The sequence below is a fragment of the Hyposmocoma kahamanoa genome, unplaced genomic scaffold (genome assembly GCF_003589595.1).
Source record: "Hyposmocoma kahamanoa isolate Upper Pololo Valley unplaced genomic scaffold, ASM358959v1 99879, whole genome shotgun sequence".
NCBI lineage: Eukaryota > Metazoa > Arthropoda > Insecta > Lepidoptera > Cosmopterigidae > Hyposmocoma > Hyposmocoma kahamanoa.
The window spans coordinates 2,195,557-2,211,652 of NW_020656077.1; the positions used below are offsets into that span (position 1 = coordinate 2,195,557).

Consider the following 16,096-nt stretch of genomic DNA (forward strand, 5'->3'; position numbering starts at 1 on the left):
TACGTTTCAGAACGAAAAAAGTATCCCAAGAGAGTAATGCTATCAAATTCATCCTGTGAAGGCGGACTAAAGATAAAACGCTCAGTGAGGCGGCGAAAGAAGTTTCACCATTGTTCGGCTGCGCATAATGCTCCAAGTTATAAATATAAAAGCTCAATTGTTTTTAACCTTACGTCTTCTTCCGCCTCTTTAGGTTAACAAACTTTAGGTGACCAAATTACAACTGCAGAGAACTTTTTATTGAAATGGTTTTTTACAATATGTTTACGCCCTAATGCGTAATCCTGGCTAATTTAACCTATTATGACACAGGGAACTACAATGGGAAAAGCGCTAATGGTTCGATGTAATTGAAATATAGTAAACATTAACAATTATATACTTTAAGCTTAAGCAAAGATGCCCTCAATTTTGTGTGGAAAAAGAAATTTTCCTAGATATCCTATGGTCACATAGAATATGTAGCGCTATTAAATGGGATATTTTCATTATAATGTACACTAAGCGTTTACGTTATCTTAAGAATTAATGTTGTCTGGATCTGAATCATTTCACATTATTATATACATTTTTATATACACAAGGGCATTAGGAGGATAACTCACCACTAAATGGCGAAAAACAAATGCAAAAATATTATTTAAGGTAAAACGAAAAACAAAGTTAATGGCTCGAGTCATTAACTAAGAATTTTTTTTTTCAATAACACATTTGGCAAAGTGCTATTGTTGCAAAAAAAGGCGGAACGAGGAAAAAAAACAGCAGAAAACAAAATTTGTATCGAATGATAATATTTATGGCCTCTCTATAGCACTTCAATGGCAGTTGTTACGCTCGAGCAAACATTAAATGTTTTATTACCTTAAAAATATGGTAAGTAAACATTTTTAGGAATTTCAAAAATTATCGAAAACTTCATGAATAAATAATATTATAAAAAGTAAGAAAAAATATAGTGTCGTGTCTATGCAGAACTTTATTGAATCATCACAAACTAAGTAGACAATAGTGTTTAAAGTAACTAGCCAGTGTTATAACAGTGGTCTTATATTGTATTTTATACTATTTTAAATTACCAAACGTAGTGATATACATACGTAATGGTAACTCTGTGACTTGACTAAAGTGCTGATTCGACACAATGTAAGTTTATTAATATGATAATGAATTGCTACATATATAATTCCTTCACGCCTATCTAAAACAATCAATCCCTCTCATAAGTAGTCAATATCCTTTATTCTTCATTTTGTACTTGTAAGAGTATAGTCCTTTCCTTACCAGCAACGTCCCATTTTATTTAGTGAAGTACTTACACATTTACGTGAGTTTACTTAACTTTAGACGTGATAACTTTGTAAAAGTTTAAATTTATTTAAAAAACTAAAACTAGTTATTTGGCACAAGGACCTTAGTTTTAAGGTAAAATATATTAGGTAACTAAAATTATAAAAACGGATTTTCCGCCCTACCAAACACGATAGGACCGAATTTTAAATTGGAGAACACATCGTTTTATGTTTAAGACGTTAATCGTAATAAAAGTATAGTTAAGTTACAAAAAATTATTTTTGTTCCCACAACAAGTCAAGTCAATTCTACAAATTATTTACTTATGTTTTAAATTCTTCTTATAAATACTTATCCGTAATATCGTTATATTTTTAAAGAAATTCGAATAGGTACAACTACATTTTTATATTTTCAACTCTCTACTGTATAGCATAAAGAAGTAGAGAGGCAAGTGTAGCAAGATCAAGAGCGAGAGTAGCAGCGCCGTTTTCATCAGCGGGGAGGTAGGAGCTAGGTGCGGCGGGGGCGGAGGGCGAGTGATGCTGAGCGTGTGTGTTTCCGTAGGAGCCGCTACCCTCGACGAAATCCTCGTCATCGCTGGACGGTACGGTGGCTTCGTTCTTGAATGCCTCCGCGCGCGGTATCTCGCCAAGCATCGCAACCACCGACATCTCACTAGTCAAATTCACCCATTGAGTTTTCGAGGTAATTGTCGTAGTTTTTGGGAAAAAGATGGTCTGCTTTATGGGGACAGTGATAAGTTTATAGATGCTGTCAGTATCGTCAACTGTGTCGCCATAGCGGGAGACGTTCCAGAGCGCCTCTACGAAGTCTGTGCCGCTGCCATTGCGAGGAATGTGAGTGCGGGAGAAGTCGATCAGCTCTTGGCGCAGCTGCGAGCTGAAAGGAGCATTGCACAAGTGGGAAGTGCACACGCATAACATAGTGTATTGTTCATCGGAGTAGGTCAGCGAGCATGGTTTCTCGGCGGTAGCGGCACACGTGACCACAGACGTAAAATCTGCAATACAATAAACATTTTAATTACAATATTTTAATATACACAAACGAACAGAATAGAAAGGATTAAGACCTGTATCGAAATGTTGCTGTACATTTCCGCAATTGTATTTGGCGAGGTTTCTCAACGTGCACCACGAATACAAAAACTTAAATTTATCTGCAATGCAGATCCACTGCATTACTCGTGGCGTTTTATTTCATAATTTCCGTGGTCACAGGTTCGACTTTTTGCATCTAGTGCTACGTATTAGAAATTGATAAATGTGTTACACCGGTTTCCAAAAAGTCACCTCTTAGATTACGAAAGTTTATATAACCTTACGTATTAATATTTTTATTTAGTCTGAATAAAAATGAAATACGAAAAGAATTACATATTTAATAATACAATTTATTTTAGTCCCAAAAAGGTGCCATTATGGTGATAATAACGTAAACAAAGCAACAGATTTTATCAACGTGTTCTGTGCATAGATTAGATGCAGTGTTTGTTTACCTATGAACAAGCGTGTAAGAGTAAGTAAGAATACATATATTTCTTCTGATAACGTAATTGCGAACTGGGTAGATGGTACTCACAGACGAGTTGCTACCATAGTTGGTTGCTATAGAACGCGACGCAGTCACTCGTCGACAAAAAACAAATGGGCTGATTGGAGCTAGCAACCTCCAATTAAAGAAAAATTCAAAACCCGACCCAGTTCGCTAACAACAGGAAGCTGTATTTGAAAAATATTATTTCGCCATACTCTTCATTCAAGTAGAGACGAGAAACATGGATAAACTTGGTGCTCAAATTACCTTAAATTACTTATGTGTAAGGATTTAAAGAAACTTATACAAAAAGAAAACTTTATTAAGACGTACTTGGTGACGTAGCAACAGTCGCGCAATAAGGTTGGTCGGCAGGGCAGAGCGTAGCGCGTACGGGACCGAGTCTCGAGCCACATGGCTCGCCAACTCCCTCTTTCACGTCGGTATCCACGCCGCACTGATGGCAGCGCCGGCTCACTACGTCTGCAGACAAACATTAGACCCTACATATCGGCAGCACAGACTACCCACAATAACATACACTTTATCAAAGTTTAGAACAGACGCCAATACGGATATTTCGCATTTAGCCGTCATAGTATGTATAGTCAAATATCTTTTAAAACCTAATCCCGACGTGTAACGTTTCACGTAGCAGATCTATTTTCTTTTAATCAATATTCACGAAGTTGGAGCGGAATACCGGATTTTGTATGTACATATGGATTTTGTATGTATATAAATATCTACTAACATATATATAATTACTTCAGCTTTTAATTGTCATTGCAGTGCCAATTAAGGTAAAGTAAGTCCACCGTGATACAGGGCGTCGCATGGGTGTAGTTAGTTATGAAATCCTATTGTGCTAGTGCACAGGATCGAATAGTGTGGTTACGTGCACGTATGTGTGGTGCGGTATTATTCCACGTATCCCATTGAGTGTAGATCTCCAACTGTACATATACATGGAACGCTGCTCCTATTAATTAAACCGGAACCGAACTGCCAAACTGCAGCGTAACAACGTAACGTTGTTCATTTTGGCGTAAAGGTACATGTAGATATTACGTACGCATTCACCTGAAAGCCGAGTTGGTCTATTTTAGTTAATAGTTTGTTTTTAATGTTCGCTGTTGAATAACCTTTATCAAATGCAACATAAAATGAGAAATGAGAAATGAAATATGTAGATCAAAATAAACATTTTACGAAATACTTGAGTTTCAAGCATTCTCGTGAAGCTGCTTTCATCTGAACTATTATTATAAAATCTAGATAAGAGCTCTTCATCTAATTCCGTAAAAGAAGCGAAGGTTTTCATGCTCAACTAAAGATTAAAATATCAAAAGACGTCAGCAAGTAAAGGAATAAATTTGTGTTATGTTTTGAATTCGCCTACTCACTCTTACTCATTCAAAAGAGTAGCAGAGTTCAAATTAAAATATACCTTTTAGTGATGTATATAACATGGAACAAAATTACGTTTATCGATACGTGAACCGACTAATTAAATCTTAAGAACTTCTGTATTCGTTATGTACAGGAAGTAGACGTATTGTACCGGGTACACTGTGCCCAGCAGTGTATGAGTATGAGTATATGCGTATGAGTTTGAGAATGTCTGAATATATTAGTTATTTTTTTAAATACCGTTTTTAATAGGAGTTTCTTTTTATTATTCACACAAACAATTTTCGTACTAATTGGTAGATAAGTTGATGGGATGAAAATACAACCCGATACTCGTGCAATAGACAAAATGTGACAACAACGAAGTTTCGAAAAAACATGATGGATGTCGCGAACACTTTTTGGTATGCGCACTAGGGGTCTTATTAAACGAGACAGAAAGATTTTTATCAGAACAGATTTTTATTAAAAAAACCGACCTTTGAAAAGTTTGTCGAATTACGTCTATTTGCACAAGTTTTATTGTAATTGATTAACGGAAAGAGGGCGAAATCTAATAGACCAGATTCATCCCCTAATTTGCCACCATTAGAAGAATATTTTCTTTAAATTGGCTGGAACCTCTATTGAGGTAACCCAGCCTTTCTAACAAAAAAGAATCATCGAAATTGTGCACAAATGTCGGAGATATCGCGTAACATACTCGTACAAATAATCCACAAGTTTCCTTACATTCAATTATTTCTATCAAAATTAACGCGAAAGCTCTTGATTTCAGTTTTAAAAACAAAAATAGTATTTGGAATATAATTGCTAGAGATTGTTCGTGCATTGAATTCCAAACTTTTCTACCTGAAACCAAAATGGCATTGTAAACATTAGTGATTTTAGCGAATTTTCCGTAAAAATTGAGGATGCGGCTAGAATCGCAATCGTGTATTTGCAAAATTGAGAAAACATCGCGGCGTACGACAATTGGTTTGTTTGTTTCTTTTTAATAAGCAATTTTTCTAATTTCTCTTACTAGCTTTAATGAAAGTAATTCCAATTTTAGACGGATCGAGTATTGTAGTAATAAACTGAACGATAAAGTAAACGCTGTCAGTCGATTCAAATACCTACAGTATCGATTAACTGTGAAGCAGCTTGGCTGAACAGAGTCAAAAGGAGTGCTTAGCCCATTTTTGTATTAGCTCGTATCGTAATATTGAGGTGTAATGACTTTATTTAACGTGTAAAATTATTTTCAGAATAGAATATCAATTATTGCAACCATAATATAAATACAGTTACAAGTAAATAGTAGTATCACATGCCCTGCCAGGATATAGCAAATTGTATACGTGTTTGAAAGAACATGTGTACGATTTATTTCTATAATGATTTATTTCTAAAGTTACATTCGTTAAAGTTGTATGTATATTGCATAATATTACATATTAGTATTTTTAACCGACTTAAAGAAGAAAGTTCTCAATTCGATTCTATTTTTTTGTGTATGTTACGCGATTATTCCGTATATTAATTGTGAATCGATTTTAAGAGGTACCTCAGTATTGGTCCCATTTAAATTTGAAGAAAATATTCCACCTTTAAGGATAGCAAATTAGGGGATAACTCAGATTTATTGGATTTGAACCATTTTCCGTTAACTGTTTTCAATAAAACTTGGCAAATAGATGTTATTCACAAACTTTAGAAATTGGTTTATTTTTATTATAAAAAAGGTATAAATGTAGCATTTATCTCAAGTATTTAAGTAATTGGAACTTAATTTTCACTCGGCCTTAATTTTCGCTCTTTGTATTAATGAGCAAAATTAACTTATAAAATATAAAGCCTGCTTGTTTATACAGGGTGGAAATAATTTGCGGGTTACGAAGGGGAACTACCTTAATTATTTAAGATAGCTAATTTTATTTAAAGGAAACATTCTTTTATTTTTCGTAAATAGAAGTTACGTTTATAATTTTTTTTAAAAGCTTACAGACTTAGTAGTGGCTGGAATCGAACCAACTACAAGTGCTCAAAATAATCGATCACTATTTTAGTGCATTAATTGATAATCCTATCAATGATTAGATTAAATTTTTCGAATGAACGTTGGGTCTTACTATTGAAGATGTCCGTTAAATATAAAGTTAATCTAATATTAGTATCGCCTCTAACATTAAGCACGCCTAGATAGTAGTTAACTACTAAATACGTAAATTACAACTTTTAGCGGATAATTGGAAATTTTTACATAATTTTGTGAATCATAATTTTCTTACATTTCAATAAATTAAGTTGCCCGAAGTAAGACACATTTCTCGGATACACAGACGTAGTCTTCTTTGAAATTCACTTCATGTAGCCTTCTGTAAAGTATTGCCATGGATGCTCATAATAGCTTTTTGCACTTCAACCCTTAACTCGTCTACAGCCTCATAAGGTTTCTTTATTCTTCAGATATTGAAATTATCAATAAGGTAAGCAGAGATTTTCTGCTATTTTTGGCATCTTTGATTGTAAGACCAAATGTTTATTGGAGAGAATTCATTCTCATAATTTATCATTAAGCGATTGGATTAGTCGAATAAAATAGTGAGTGTTCATTTATGCATTTTAAGTTTGATCTGTGAATACAGTTATTCATATTAAAAAAATAAAAAATGTTTTCTTTAAGTAAAATTATATTAATATATATTAAACTTTTAAAGTAACTCCCCTTCATGTCGCATTGATTTTTTGTATATTTTACGAACACTATTTTTGAATTTTTTGAAACTTAAATCAAGAACTTTCACGTCAATTCACGAAACACGTCGTTATGCCATTTTTGCCTTTGCCAAAAGTAACATTATGTTTACGGTTTGTTTCACTCAAAGGGAATAAATAATTTAACCACACGATGCCAATCTATATCCTTTAATCACCATCACCATTACATGTCTATCTGTCTCGTTCATCGACTATGCATAAGGCGCGCTATAAGTTTCCGGAACTGGCCACTTACATAAACAATATTCAAAAAGTAATTACAACATTTTAAAATGGAACTCTTTGGCTGTAGAACACGGTTTGTTTCGTCTGACTGTCACTTGTTTTTACATTGTGGCGTTGTTTTAGAAATTGGTGTAACCCGTAAAATTTAAAATTTTCGTAGTATGATTTTCTACGACTTTAAGTGTAAATTAACAGCTCAGCGGAGCTATGCTCGGCTTCAAACTGCTTTTGGGGATGAAGCACCATGCAAGACGACTATTTATAGGTGGTTTGCAGAATTCAAACGCGGTCATGTGAATCTCAGTGACGAATTTCGTGATGGTCGCCCGTCCACTGCTGTGAACAACAAAATCATCGATGCTGTGCTCCGTATGATTAAAACAGACAAGCATGTGGCATACCATGAGATTCGGGCATCTTTAGGAATAGGCATGAGTCGAATACAATCAATACTACACAAACATTTGGGTGTAAAAAAGCTGTGCTTTCGGTGGATCCCACACAATTTACTGAGGCTCATAAAACGTATCATGTCACTTGGTGCAATGCCATGCTTACCAGATTCAACGAAGGCGCGTCAAATTTGCTGTGGGCTATAGTAACAGGTGATGAATCATGGATTTATAGTTACGATCCCAAAACAAAGCAGCAATCGAGTGTATGGGTCTTTCGAGATGAGGGGAAAACAAAGTGGCACGCATGCAAAGTGCCTCTAAGCGGATGATTGCTTCTTTATTTAATAAAACTGTTGTACCGTGAATAGTGATTGGTACACGACCATTTGTTTGACGGAAGGTATTGACAAACTCCGTAAAAATTATAGTGAACGCCGTATTTGCACCACGATAATGCCAGTTCCCACACGGCCAGACAGACAAATCAAGTTTTGAAGGTGAACAATGTTCACCTTACGTGTCATTCCGCGTACAGTCTCGACCTGGCACCTTGTGACTTTTATTTATTTCCAAAAATTAAGAACCAGTTACACGGTCAATGATTTTCATCACCTGAAGGGGCTATTGAAGAGTATGAAAAAATGTTTCAGAGATTGTCACAGAGGAGTGGCATAAATTTTTTCAAAATTGGTTCATTCGTATGAAAAAGTGCATTAACGCTAACGGAGAATATTTTGAGAAACAATAAATAAATTTCTGACTATTTATAATATTTTTTTTCTTATGCATTCCGGAAACTTATAGTGCGCACCACGTATAACCAGAAATAGAGACGAAATGTCATTTAATTTGTTTGAAAAGTATTCTGCCAAATCTTTACTGTGACAATTGCGCTCCGATTGGCAAGCCAGAATTCGAAACAATTGACGGGTGTCGTCGAATATTTCACTTTCAATCGAGCAGTTTAACTTGAACTTTGCTATAATAGACGAAAATTGTAAAATTATATATTTAATATTTGATTACCGATGAAATGTGATTCCATTTGTTTTGTAATTAGATGTTTTGCTGTTTTACCCATACTATCGAATGGAACAGCCCCCATTGTTAGAAATATTATCTTGATTACAATAAATGCAGAATATTTTTGGAATAAACGGAGACGTACACACTGGTCAGTTGTTGGCGCTGTACTATTTCAGTTTTCTAATTTGTGATTTTGAGCACGAACGAGAGTTGATATTTAAAAGTTATATAAGGCCCATTTACTTGATGAGTTGCCAGGGATGGATGGCCGTTATTTCGTCTCTGTTTCTGGTTATATACTCGATGGTCTCGTTTATTAAGACCCCTAGAGCGCGATCTTTGTGTTTTGTGAATACAAAAAACTGTTTGCAAATACAGTTACCTTTTTCTGTTGCACGAGAATCTTGTGGACTATTCATCCCATCGGCTTTTTAACCAATTACTTCTAAATATGTTTGTGTGAATATTAAATAGAAATCCCTAATAACTTTATAAGTTAAGGATGAGTGGATTTAAAAAAGTAACTTATATAGGTACACTCCACTACTGAGCACAGTGTATCTGGTACAATACCTTAACTTCATTTACAAAACAGAGACAGCCTACTCCCATACTCGATGCTCACGCAAAATGTTACATAAATCTTTATTGTCGCAATTTAATGGGTGCGAAAGCGGTCAGACACACGAATTATAGGAGAATAAAACTTTTGGCATTATTTTTTGGTACGTGTCTTCTGTAAAAGTTCGCGTAGACAATAACTCGGGGTACCACAGGCGTCCGCCTGCTCGCTACACCACAAGTCTTGTTAAAACAAGTCGCTAACTCCCAGAATGCATCACAAACTTTGTGTTCGAAGAGGATACGACAAAGTCAAGTTTCTAGCGCTACTGTACTTTACAAAATAGATAATCTAATTACAGGAACGAAATGTCCTTCATCATTGCCATTGTTGTTAAGTATTAATTTAAGTTAAGTAAACGGCTTTAAAACCGGGCGCTTTGGACAAAAACTTTTTAAAACAGAATGAGTCTTAGTCCACTGCCCATCTCTGCACCCGACAACAGATCCGCGGTATTGTTATTAACCGATTTTTGGCTTCCTGTCAGCAATCGCAACTGGCGTTAAGAAGGTGCAAAACTCAAATTATTATAGTAAATAAAAATAAATAAATAAATAAATTATATATTAGCAACATGTGTCAGATGCGCGGAGTTATCCAATGCTAGTTACGCGTAATTGCACTATCCTCTACGAATAAGTTATAGTTTACACTAACCAACAACTACCAGCAATAATTACTTAAAATTACTGCCTCTATTATTCCTAATACAAGCTCTTCCTGACCAATCTTGTGTCAAGGTACGAATCTTCTCCAGTGGGATTCGGTTCGCTTCTTTGATGAGGGTCCTCTTTAGAGAATCCAAGTTTGGGTGGGACTTTCGGCAGATCCTGAGCTCCATTTCAGTCCTGCTGCGATGCAGTCCGGTAAATTTTCTCAGGGGACAATTTGCCGGGCTTGAGTCGTTTTAGCCTTATAGCCGGTATTGTCTTGCTGTTTCTTCTTGTCGAATCAATGACAAAAACCAATAAAAAACCAGTGTTATATTTCTTCGGCCCAGTAAGCAGCCACCTCTATTCCCTTATCTGTTGCCTTTAGCAGGTCTTCGCGGGTCGGAAACAGTAGACATAAGAGCAAGTGAGCATTACTTTGTGTGTGAGATCCGCAAGCACAATGTTTCCGAGTCGTATTGGCAATGATGTTATACGCGTATTGGTACATCTCAGTTTCACCACATTGTCCCTAAAATCGGCCAAATTGTGACCTGAGACAGGGATTTCCATAGTGACCACTGCAACTTGTGCCCAGGGGGAAGACTTTCGGTGGGGGTAATAAAATTTGAATTTGGCTTGCCAAAGTTTGCGACTCGCGTCTCTTGGGCTATCTTCTATAACGGTGGTATGTCGAAGAAGCTCTTACGGCTGGTTAGTCATACTGGTGAGAGCTTGTGGCCCGACTGATGGGTGCCGACTATCAATGTCCTGCTTTCGTTTCTCTTCTCCACATGCTATCGCACATCGCGAGGAGCTATACCCGCTAATGATAGAGGAATGGCATTCATGCATCCCGTTATGACGCGACAAATATCGTTCAGAGCTATGGCGACGGAACTCGTGTGGGCGAAACGACGCCACACTGAACATTCTTTGTTGTGAAATAAAGTATTACATCCCTGTCTATTTCGCCACAGTCTGTATAATGCCACTTTACAATCTTTTTCGCATCGTGTCTTTTTTGCACCATTGGACAACTTGCGCGTCGTAATTTAAGAATGCGATCATTTAGGAAGTGAACTTTCCTACGACTGCAAGCCTTTACCTTGAGATCGTATTTCAGTATTTTGTTCATTGAAATACGCGAAATGCTAATCTGCAAAACGAGTTTCTTCTGAGTGCGATACGGATTTCGGCGAAATCGCCTCTGGTTATTTTGATGTTCGCAGTCATCCTTACGGACCGCGGGCAACCATTCCTCTGTCGATCTTTCAGAGTATCATTCACCTTATAACGTTTCGTGGTGTAATATACAAGTTGCGGATTGCTCCAAAACATTTTACGTCACGTAATATCTCATTAGTTTTTTTCCAGCCATATATAGGGAAATTGCAGTCGCACGAAACTGTTTTACTCCTTCCAGCACGAGAATAATAGTTGAACAAAAGAAATTAATTTAAAAACCTACAAATAGAACATAAACTTTGTAAAGTCAAAATAATAAAAAAAGAATTAAGCAGCTGCCAGTATAATTTTATTTTATTTTTAAAAGTCACAGTTGGTCTCAAAACTTTTGAACACACAAGGTACATAAGGAAGTACTTACAGGATAGTGAAGTCCTTTAAAAACTATATTCGTATTTCAGCTTAATTTTACGTTCAATCTAACAATGAAGCTGCCAATAATGTTTGATAAAAGACAATAAATATCATAAAGTAGATAATGAATTCGCTCACAAAGTAATTACGTAATATTAATATATATAATAAAAAAAAATCGCTTTGCTCGCTCAGTGTAAATATGATTTTTCTATATATTTAATGCAACGCAGTTAAGAGTTATGGGCTGTACAGAACAATTACTCAGTGTTTTGCTGTTGTATTATTATATTGCAAATGCGAAAGTAACTCTGTTATATTTTCACACTTAAACCGCTGAACCAAATTTGGTGAATTTTGGTATAGAGATAGATGGGACCCCAGGACAAGGACAAAGATACTTTTTGTCACAGAAATAAATCTAAAACGGGGCTGAATAGGGGATGGAAGTTTGTATGGAGAACCAATCATTTCTCAACTAAGTAGTACAGTACTACTCGATGTACTTATTCTACGCAATCGTTTGCGTCGGGGGCACCAGCTAATAATTATAAATATATAATATGTATAGATATATAATTATTAGCTGGTGCCCCCGACTGCGTTTACAAAGCAGATATGCTTTGTATTGATGAGGATATTTTGTCAATTACGTAAAATGTCATAGATCAAAGTTGCATCCGTTAATCAAATTTATAAAGTTATTTCACATATCAATGAGTTCGATCTCATGGTCATGCATTATAATGCAAATGTGTTGAAATGCCGTTATATGGACAATACATTAATACTTGTGAAAGACATAAACAATAAGGGCTAATGTCGCGCGTTGACACTATGCACAAAAGCTCTTTTTTATACGCGGTGTTATGAATTTCCATACTACTTAGTTGTGTTTGGTTGGTATACGATATGACAACTCAATGCACAAAAAACAACGGTGTGCGCTCAGATCGTTCGCTCGCAAATTCAGGTTTTAGTGTGTACTTTAGCCACGCAATATGCGACACCTGAAGCGTCAGCAGCTACAAGTGCTACATGTCTTTCGTACAAATTTATATTAGAGATTTTATACAGAATGATTCTGAGAGCGCGTTTTTTATGTCAATTCATTAAGCTACTGTTCTAATTCTAATAGTGTGTCAAAAGAAAACAAAGCGAATAAAAATTGTCAGTTCCATGGAACATTGTTAAACGTAGAGTTAGTATTGTGAAAGCTTATAGGTTTCTAATTTAATACTCCAAAAGCTCACCATGTAAAACACATGCTTAGCAAATTAACAAACAGCACGAAATCTTCTATTTTGTAGACCATACATTCGTAGGAACGATTTGTTTTCTTTTTTGTCAACATCTTGTAACTATGATCAATTTATAACTCATCACGAACATGTCACTACTAAAGTCTCCTAAGGTTTGGATTGTAACTATGGGACATGGTTATATTAACAAGGTGCCTTAGCACAGTTTATTTTGGATATATTGCATTTCAAGTCGCAGATGGAGCTGTTGTATTGTCTTAGCTATTGTCTTTGTTATTGTATTGTCTTAGCGAGTCGAAATACGGGCATACGAGTTTAATCTAGAGTATATACTCTAGATTAAAGTCGTTGAAGCATACAGAGTTGCCTATAGCCTCACCTTCGCAAAAGTCTTACCTTTAGAGGAAGCAGCCTCAGCGTAGTACTCGGTCAGGAGAAAAGCCGATAGCACCAACCACATCGTTGGAAAAATTGCTCGCATCTTCGCTCGCCTACGAAGATATATTCGATCATTTATCATACGTCACAATAAGTAGCGCAGTTACTAATAAATAAAAATGGGGTCTAGAAGATTGTATCTTTGGCTTAATTAGCTTCATTATCAGTATGGAAACATGCTAGCTCCAATGATCTTATATCTCAAAAAGATTTACAAAGCTTTTTGGAGATATGCATGGTGAACCGTGGCATATACCCATTTCTTAATAGGATATCGAAAAAAATCCATTATTTATACGTGTCGTGTAGCACATCTACCAGGATTAAACTGGTATGATCCACAAATACCCGGTATTAATTTTTTAAATATAAGGTTCCTAATATTTATCTTATTTCGTTACCAGCTATCCTGGTGCTATTTTAAGAACCTGAATAAATACATTTTCAACGTTATACCACAGCAATACTACTATAAAAAGACTCTAAGACTTAGAGTGGCAATTTCACAATTTCAAAACAAAATGTTATATATAATATTTGATAAAAGTACATTACTATCACGTAGATTGTATTAATAATATTGAAAACTGCCGGTTTAGAATCTTAACTTGTCTTACAAGCTGTGCAAGTTCTTGAAAGCTTTATCGGACTACGTAAAATGACCATTTTCGATCCAAATATTAATGTAACCGGCACACAGTTGAGTAAATATACTAAGTACACAAGGAAGAAAAATGTCGCGAAACAAGAAGGCGTACCATTGAATTAGTATATATATTATAGATATTGTAAGAAGACATCGATAATATACCTATTTATTTAAGAGGAAATTAAACGGATTCAAGCAAAATTATTCCTAAGAGGAACGTTTAAAAATGGAAAAAAGTACGAACTGTTTGCAATTATGGTCCTATTTTGAAAATTCTTTTTTTGTTTGAAAAGGTGCACACTTGAGGTGGTCCTATTGTCACCAAGTTAAAATCTGATGATGGAATCCCATGGAAATCGAACTAAATCCTCAAATTTTGTTTGGGCATATACAGGGTATTCACCGATTTCTCTGTCAATTGTGGACTGCTTTTGAAAATTCTTTTTTTGTTTGAAAGGATATATTCTTAAGGTAGTCCCGTTGTCACCAAGTCGAAATCTGATGAGGGAATCCCATGGAAATAGAACGAAATTCTCAAATTTTATAGACGTGCATAATGTGTTCACCGATTTCTCATTTTTAATTTAAGAAAATTATTTTTTGTTTGAAACGGCACAATCTCGAGATACTCTCGTTGTCACTACGATGGAATCTGATAAAGAAATCCCATAGAAAACGACGAAAGTCCTAAAATTTTATAGGCATATACAGTGTGTTTGTGAAACTGTTACAAATCAAAAGTTCTCGGATAGGTGTGGACGTGTTCATCTTTTCATTTCTCGTAATGATATAACGAGACAGGCAGACCCCGCACTTGATGATGGTAAGTGCTTGTAATTGACTAAACGACTTGTATTGTGCTTATGTGAATAACAATATTTGACTTTGACTTATCGTCAGCTCAGCAGCATAAAGTGATGACTCTTAGACTCAAACACCTAAATGGAAAGATTAAGACAATTCTCGTAATGCATTTTGATCATATGGTCGGATAAGTAATTTATTTCGTTCTAAATCACGAAGTGCATTACTCTCTAATGTTTAGTATAGACTTAACTAAAAACTAACCTGTCTATATATAACTTTAAAAAAATATCAACCAATTTCAAAAACCACAACAACACTAAAAAGCGAAAAATAACAAAATTAATAAATAACAAATCATTTTGGTTAAATCTCTATTTTGTTATTTTTCGCTTTTTAGTATAGTGACCGTACAGTTAAAAGTTGAAATGTACAAGCTACATCTCTCCATATTAAAAAGTTCTTTATTGCCTGTCGGTTGTGGTTTCATGATGTTGCTTTCTATTATGAACTTCTTGAGCTGTCAATTCACGCCTGCTGCTTTGTTAATAAAAAAAAATTGAGAGACAGAATCCTCTTCATATCTTAATTTATTATTCAAATAAATTATCACTATTTATTTAAGTACGTACTCTAAATTTATTTAGCACATTATATCTTTATTTTTAATTTATATCGCGTGGTAGCCCTTTTATTTATCGTTATTAATATATTATTAATTCACAGAATAACAAACGTAATATATACCACAGTGATGCCACATAAATAACGGAAGAATAAACGAAAATAGAAAAGGAAACGGAACAAAATAAATTTTATTAATTGTAATTTGTAAGACAGACAACTTTGTGTAAAAAATATAATTTAGTACATGTTTTTTGCATTTTACTAACAATAGGATTTTATTACAACTTTAGTAACAAAAGAATAAATTATAATGAATTACTCTCTGAAACTGATTAAAAAATATACTTTGTACGTATAAAATGTACACTTATGTACAAAATAACTAGTTAAACGCTTACATGATAGCAGTCGTAGATGGGATCGGGTAGTAGCGAGACTTGATTCACAACTTGAAACACGTGCTTTTAACCGGAGAAGCTACGGTGTCGTAGAGAGAGGGAGAGACGCGTAGCACCACCGTAATGGTTCGTAGCAAACTGCCGTAGCTAGCACATTCGCGCATGGTCCCAGTCACCCGCACCCGGGAAGTAACAAAATATTATTATCAAGTGTTTTGCTTCTACACTGCTCCTTTACCGTATGCCCGTTTTATAATTACTCGAACTAGTGCCGTAATGTATATAAGGCATAATCAACGAAGAAGATGTTCCGTGCTATAGATTAAGGTCGTGGCAACATCGTATGTTAATAAATACCAGCTGTCTCTCTAT

The 16,096-nt window shown here is 35.2% G+C and overlaps 1 protein-coding gene across 1 annotated transcript; it reads right to left on the bottom strand.

Annotated features, from left to right (window-relative positions):
* Positions 1-1,210: 1,210 nt before the first annotated feature.
* LOC113239507 lies at positions 1,211-15,889 on the bottom strand. The gene is made up of 4 exons (XM_026476544.1): positions 15,725-15,889; positions 13,205-13,299; positions 3,184-3,333; positions 1,211-2,314 (listed from the first exon to the last, which is right to left on the bottom strand). Coding segments are annotated over exons 1-4 (849 nt in total). The 5' UTR covers positions 15,727-15,889; the 3' UTR covers positions 1,211-1,712.
* Between the last annotated feature and the right edge of the window lie 207 nt (positions 15,890-16,096).

Coding starts and splice junctions, on each gene's coding strand:
- LOC113239507 (XM_026476544.1), bottom strand. Junction 3,334..13,204: donor TGAGGCTGCTTCCTCTAAAG/GTAAGACTTTTG, acceptor GTTTGTCTGCAG/ACGTAGTGAGCCGGCGCTGC. Junction 2,315..3,183: donor GACTGTTGCTACGTCACCAA/GTACGTCTTAAT, acceptor ATTGTATTGCAG/ATTTTACGTCTGTGGTCACG.